Consider the following 7,500-nt stretch of genomic DNA (forward strand, 5'->3'; position numbering starts at 1 on the left):
GTAATCCATGTCAACGTTCGGTGGGTTATGGTAACAAGAACATACCCAGCATGCACACCCCCGAAAACGGAGTATGGCTGCCTACATGGCGGAGGTAAAAACGGTCATGCACGTAAAAGCCCACTCGTGCACATAGGAGTGAACGTGGGAGTTGCAGCCCACGAACGAAAAAGAAGACATTCGTTCGTTCTTTCGCTTCGTAGGCGAACGCGCTAACAGCTTATATAGGCCCAACACTCCACAATAATTTTTTTTTTTACCGGAAAATACGTGGATTGCACAAGCATTCCCTCTCTTTCACCCACTACCTCTCTTCTTTCTGTCTGATAACACTGACAGTGAATAGATAACGAACCGTGGAGTGATGGCCTAGAGGCAACGCGTCCGCCAAAGAAGCGAGAGAATCTGAGCGCGCTGGTTCGAATCACGGCTCAACCACCGATATTTTCTCCCCCCCCCCCTCCACTAGACCTTGAGAGGTGGTCTGGACGCTTAGTCATTCGGATGAGACGATAAACCGAGGTCCCGTGTGCTAGCATGCATTTAGCGCACGTAAAAGAACCCACGGCAACAAAGGGGCTGTTCCTGGCAAAAATTCTGTAAAAAAAACCCACCGGAAAAACAAATAAAACTGCACGCAGGGGAAAAAAAAGAAGTTTTTAATGGGTGGCGCTGTAGTGCACCACGCGCACTCCCTTGGGAGAGAGAGAGAGAGAGAGCAGCCAACGAATTTCACAACAGAGAAATCTGTTGTGATAAAAAGAAATACAACTACAAATACAACTGAAGGACTCACGTGGATTGCAGGTCCAGGCAGCATCCGGTTGACGCTGGGAGAGAGAGCAGGCCCCCGAATTTTACAACAGAGAAATCTGTTGTGATAAAAAGAAATACAACTGAAGGACTCACGTGGATTGCAGGTCCAGGCAGCATACGGTTGACGCTGGGAGAGACAGCAGGCCCCCGAATTTTACAACAGAGAAATATGTTGTGATAAAAAGAAATACAACTACAACTACAAATACAACTGAAGGACTCACGTGGATTGCAGGTCCAGGCAGCATCCGGTTGACGCTGACCAGCCCTCTCCGCATCCCGTCCCCGGCCACGCAGTGAGGTCGGACACAGTCGGTCAAGTTGTGCGGACAGCTGTGGCAAGCCTTGGTCAGTGTGTGGTAATACTCCAGCACGAACTTGTATTCACACCTCATAGGGGCTGCCCCCTCCCGGCATTGGCGAATGCACGGGTGGCCCGTGTACGCTGTGGGTTTTATTATTATTATTATTATTATTATTATTATTTTAATGCACAGACTGGCGTGGGACGATCAAATCAAACAAAATCAAATCAAAAACACTTAAAAAAAAAAAAAGGACTTGTGCAATCACAGGGCTCGTTGTAAAAAACACCAACATAAAATGATCATACGCAACATAATAAAAAAAAAAGAGATTAAAACTAGTCAAAATAAGAATTTCCAAGAGCTGACGATAGACTACCCCCCCCCCCCCCCCCCGCCATCTACACCCTCCCACTCACATTATACTCACATTAAGACAATAGGGTATTGCACAACAATATTTACAAATGAAAACATCCAACAAATAAAAGGTATACACGACAAAAATAACATGCGCGCGCGCGCGCGCACACACACACACACACACACGCACACACACCACCCCAATCACACACACACACACACACACAGCAACCCAACCACACACACACACAGACACGCACACCACCCCAACCACACATACACACCACACACACACACACCACACACACACACACACACACACACACACACACACACCACACACACACATGCACGCACACGCACGTACACACACACAAGCACACGCACGCACGCACACAAACAAACAGACACACACACACACATGTTAAGACCATAAGGTATAAAGACCCCCCCAAAAAAAACCCCTGGGTTCAATGATTCGTGTTGCGCTGTGGTTTTGTTGCATTTTCGACTCACTTGTGAGTCTATGTTTTAACCCGGTGTTCGGTTGTCTCTGTGTGTGTGTCTGTGTGTCTGTGGTAAACTTTAACACTGACATTTTCTCTGCAAATACTTTGTCAGTTGACACCAAATTAGGCATAAAAATAGGAAAAATTCAGTTCTTTCCAGTCATCTTGTTTAAAACAATATTGCACCTCTGGGATGGGCACAAAAAAAAGAAAAGAAAAAAAAAAGAAGCCTAATTATATGCAAACTGCATTTATTGTTATATTTATATTTTTTGTATACTCTAAACAGGGACTTCTTTTGCTAAGCATGGAAGTTTTATTTATTTTGCAAACGTTTTGGTGCAGATAGTAAAAAAGGGAAATTACTCTGTAGTTAATGCTAGCGGACTTAATTTGCTTTAAACTGATCTTTCTCATCTTAAACATTACATTTTGAAATTATACTCAATACATAAAAAGCTTGGATTTAAAAAAAAAAAAAAAGTGTATCACAAGTGAGTCTTGAAGGCCTTGCCTCTCTTGTTGTTGTATTGTATATTGTAATGTACTGTGTATAATTTTATTTTATTTCGATGCATTAGATAGGATTGTGTTGTGCTGTGCTGTGCTGTGCTGTGCTGTAGTGTGTTGTGTTGAGCTGCGCTGTGTTGTATAGAACTGTTGTGTATTGTATTGCATTGTAATGTGTTATGTTGCATTGAACTGTATTGTGTTGTGTTGTGTTGTGTTGAGCTGTGCTGTTCTGTGTTGTATTGTATATATACATATATATAAAATCACACCACATAGAAAAGAACAACGGAATGATCCAGTAAAATCATTATCTCAGACGACGGGCGCAATAGCCGAGTGGTTAAAGCGTTGGACATTCAATCTCATGGTCCCGATTTCAAATCTCGGTAACGGCGCCTGGTGGGTAAAGGGTGGAGATGTGTCCGATCTCCCAGGTCAACATATGTGCAGACCTGCTTGTGCCTGAACACCTTTCGTGTGTGTATACCGCAAGCAGAAGATCAAAATCATACGAACGTTAAAGATCCTGTAATCCATATCAGTGTTCGGTGGGTTATGGAAACAAAAACATACTCAGCATGAACACCCCCGAAAACGGAGTATGGTTGCCTTGATGGCCGCGTAAAAACGGTTATACACGCAAAAGTCCACTCGTGTAATATACGAGTGAACGTGGGAGTTGCAGCCCACGAACGAAGAAGAAGAAGAAGAAGATTTATCTCAGACACCGATTCTTACTGGGCAGGTCATCAAACACGTGAAGCCCCGCACACGCTGTGCCGATGCCCACCATGAGGACAGCGCCTGCCAGCATTAGCACGTGCACTCTGCACGCTGTCTTGCACGTGGTCTGCATGGTCAGCTACGCTCCACTGCACGCCGGCTGACTCTCGTCCAGAGGAGACCCTGCAAAGACCACTGGTAGTAGTAGTAGTAGTAGTCTTCAGTTTAACGTCTTCCACTTTAAGTGATATTAGACGGGAAAAAAAGTGGGCGGGGGGTGGGGGGTGGGGGGGGGGGGAGTGGGGGGGGGGATGGTGGAGGGCGGGGCGTGGTGGTGGGAACGGTATTGGGCAGAGGGTGAAGAATGGTGTGTGCGTATGTATGTGTGTGTGTGTGGTAGGGAAAGATCCAGAGGATTGGAAAAAATGAAACATTAAAAGGGGAGACATAGGCGCAATATAGAAGGAAACGCTAACATGAAACAACTGAAACAACTATAACAAATGTCCAATTGGACTATGCAGCAAACCTTCTGCAATAGCAGACAACATATTGAAATTGTCAAAAATACATTCAAAGGAATTTTCCGAGAAGTTTGGTAAAAACGATTTCAGACTCTGACATTCAAAGAGTATGTGTTTGCTAGAAATAGATTCTCCACATATGCATTTAAAGTCTTAACTCCCGAGAGCAAGGTTTCGGTTGCGCATGCGCACTACAGCCTATCCATAAAAGGGAAAGGGGCGGAGTTTATCTATAAAAAGCGCGAGCACGTGTCCGGTAGAAATGTAAACATGTGGGAGGTGAAAGCAAAACAAAGACCGACTCACTGTTAGCGGAGAAAGATATCCGTGTACTCCTGCCACACAATGTGGTCGTTTACGGTTGCCAACGTCGAGGGGCTGTCTGCATGCTTTCCAATTCTCACCGGACAGTACCACGTGCTGGTGCTATTTTTATCTGACAGACACGTCTAGCGCAAACACAAACGGCTCTAGCTCCGCCCCTTTTCTCTGCATTCAAATTTTGTATTACGTGTAGCTGACACATTTTGTACTTTCCAAAGTCAATTCAGGTCTAGATTGGAAGCTGCTAGGCAAATCTCGCTCTCTACCATAAATGAAGCCAAACCGTAGCTTTATTAGGCTTTTATTTTGAATAAACCTTCACCGACGTCACAGTGTCAGACTCTGGTGAGAAACTGGCTTGATTCAAATCGCCCGCCATTTATAGTCCGGTTCAAAAGACCACTGGTGTATTTGTTGATGTTGCTGTTGTTAGTCGCCTCACACTTATCACATCGTATAAGTGATACTTACTATGGTATAATACTGTTGCTCGTTTTGGTATTATGGTTGTTGTCAGTGCAGTTACTGTTGTTAGTCGTCTTATACTTATCACATCGGATAAGTGATACCTACTGTCGTATACACTGTTGTTAGTTTTGGTATTATGGTTGTTGTCAGTGCAGTTATTGTTGTTAGTCGTCTTATCCTTATTACGTTGTCGTTGTTGTTAGTTGTCATACACCCTGCATAAACAGCTGTTGTTGTTGTTGTCTAAATTATGGGTCCTATTTAAACGATTTTTGAATGTTTCTTACAACGTAGGCAGTATTAAATGACGTGTAGCACCAGTATAATGCACCTTTCTAATCAAAATTTAGGCTTTAAACACTGGCTGGTCAGCGTGAATACGAACGGGATTCTGAGCTAGTATGACTTTCCCGTTGAAGTATAACGTGGATATTAACTAAACACAGAAACAGCACGCATGGAGGATCTTTCTCTGAACCGCTACAGTTGCGAGAGGGCTGGCAAAGGTTTCCAGGCGTTCTGCCAGGCATACGTACAATAGGAGGAATAAAATAAATGGTGCAAAATTAAACCTGACAGAGCCTCACACCTGCAAAAAAAACAAACCCACGATACATACAAGTGGGGTGTGCTGTGTTGACGGAAAAAAACTTTCTTTTTTTTTTTTTTTTTTTTTTGCGTAGTTCCTGTCCCACCCCCACCCTCCTTCCACCCTTCTTTCCTTTCAGACGATTCAGTGTTGTGCCAAAGCACCCATCAACCCACTCAGACTCCCCATCCCCCCCCGCCCACACACACACACACACACACCCCACCCCCTCTTCCAGCCGGCTCACCCTACTGACCTATTTTCAAGCACAGCCTTCAGAGAATCTTCGCCCACAATCTGTGTTACTGTCTGTCCGATGCTAAAATGTCTCGTTTAATAGGTCAGGATGTATGATAAGGTGATGGGGACTTGTTTTTTTGTTTGTTTGTTTGTTTGTTGTTGTTTTTTGTCAGGAGACAGAGAGAGAGAGAGAGAGAGAGAGAGAGAGAGAGAGAGAGAGAACGAACAAACTTTTTTTAAATGAGGGAAGTGGAATAAACATGCACATGCTTTTTTTTTAAATTTTTTTTTTTACATCCAGCCCTCAGGGCAAGGAGAAATGAAATCAAAATACTCGAAAGGTTATAGAAGTACATAAATGACATTCAAATACATTCAAGAGACAGACAAACAGACAGACAGACAGAGACTGAGACTGAGATGATCTATTCATTTAAGGCCATAGCCCCATATGAACAAGGAGGGATTGTAACACAGAGAGAGAGAGAGAGAGAGAGAGAGAGAACGTGAACTTGTTTATTGTCATTGACTACAAGTAGGTTCGGGGGGTGGAGGGGTGGGGGGTGGAGTTCGGGGGAGGGGGAAGAGATAAGATTTGTTTCAATGCCAACTGATCATATTTCCCCATAATGATCAAATAAAGGATAAAAACACAGAAGATAAATAAAAAGATGAGCAGCACTTTTACAACATAATATACAAAGAAATGAAACAAACAAACAAACAGCGCTTTTTTTGCTTTTTTTGATCCAGTCCCCCTCCCCCCCCCCCCCGCCCCCCGAAACAGGGTCTACTAGTACCATACAATACTACATTTAAGTCACAGCATGCACTTCACAATACTACATAAAGTCTTAAGCATGCACTACACAATACTACACAAAGAATGAGAGAGAGAGAGAGAGACAGACAGACAGACAGACAGACAGACAGAGAGAGATTTACAGTATAGTTATTGTGGATGACAGTTCACTGCCGATTCCCATAATTATCTGAAAAGTCCAAAGGGGATTAAAAGCTGACAACAGGCATACTATTCTCTCTCTCTCTCTCTCTCTCTCTCTCTCTCTCTCTCTCTCTCTGTGTCGGTGAGAGAATTCAAAATCGGCCCCGACTGCAGTTTTTGACAGATTTTTTATTGTTATTCTTCTGATGTGATTTTCATGTGTCCCAACACCTCCCTTTAAAAACAAAAAATGCAAAGTTATTTTGACATAACGGTGCTACTTTGGTGCACACACACAACACACAAACACAAATTAATATGTATATATTATGTATATATAACCAAACGCCGACTATCCTAAAACCCTCTTGGCCGAGAGAGTGGGGATGTAACTTGGGCAAGACACTCTCCACTGTAATCAAATTGTAGCCCAAAATAGTCGGAACAGCAGTTGCCTCCTCTGCTGTTCTGATGGTCATAGTCGGACACGACTGACTATCACACACACACACACACACACACACACACACACACACACACACACACACACATATATGTATATATATATATATATATATATATATATATATATATATATATATATATATATGTGTGTGTGTGTGTGTGTGTACAAATATGTATATATTAAACGTGTGTGTGTGTGTGTGTGTGTGTGTGTGTGTGTGTGTGTGTGTGTGTGTGTGTGTGTGTGTGTGTGTGTGTGTGTGTAATTACACTGCAAGTCCGTGTATTTGTCTCCTATTAAAGGCGGTATTTTCTTTTCTACAGACTGTTTATCAGGGACAATCCGTTTCAATGCCGTGGGTTCCAATTACGTCTACATACGCAAAGTGCATGCCACACATGGAAACTCGGTCTGTCTCGGTAACGGCACCTGATGGGTAAAGGGTGGAGTTTTTTTCCGATCTCCCACGTCAACATAAATTATGTGCAGACCTGCCAGTAGCCTGAACCCCCTCCGTGTGTATACGGCAAGCAGAAGATCAAATATCCTGTAACCCATGTCAGCGTTCGCCGGGTTATGGAAAACAAAAACATACCCAGCATTCACACCCCCGAAAACGGTGTATGGCTGCCTACATGGTGGGGGTAAATAAACAAACCAAAAACAAAAAAACAACAACAAACAAACAAAAAGAAAAAAAACAACAACAAAAAA

The 7,500-nt window shown here is 43.2% G+C and overlaps 1 protein-coding gene across 3 annotated transcripts in view; it reads right to left on the reverse strand.

Moving 5' to 3' along the window:
- The window catches only part of LOC143275348 (uncharacterized), a 33,049-nt gene that overhangs the window by 17,503 nt on the left and 8,046 nt on the right, over positions 1-7,500 (reverse strand). Inside the window, exons 2-3 of one of the 3 annotated variants that reach the window (XM_076579386.1) lie at positions 3,245-3,412; positions 1,041-1,261 (exon numbers count right to left, since the gene is read on the reverse strand). In XM_076579386.1, coding sequence (XP_076435501.1) covers positions 1,041-1,261; positions 3,245-3,362 — 339 coding nt within the window. In that variant the 5' untranslated portion in view covers positions 3,363-3,412. Of the gene's footprint in view, positions 1-796; positions 828-909; positions 941-1,040; positions 1,262-3,244; positions 3,413-7,500 lie in introns of those variants that run through there. The other 2 variants (XM_076579388.1, XM_076579387.1) reach the window with 2 other exon arrangements.

This window comes from Babylonia areolata, chromosome 30, assembly GCF_041734735.1.
Source record: "Babylonia areolata isolate BAREFJ2019XMU chromosome 30, ASM4173473v1, whole genome shotgun sequence".
Classification (NCBI taxonomy): Eukaryota; Metazoa; Mollusca; class Gastropoda; order Neogastropoda; family Buccinidae; genus Babylonia; species Babylonia areolata.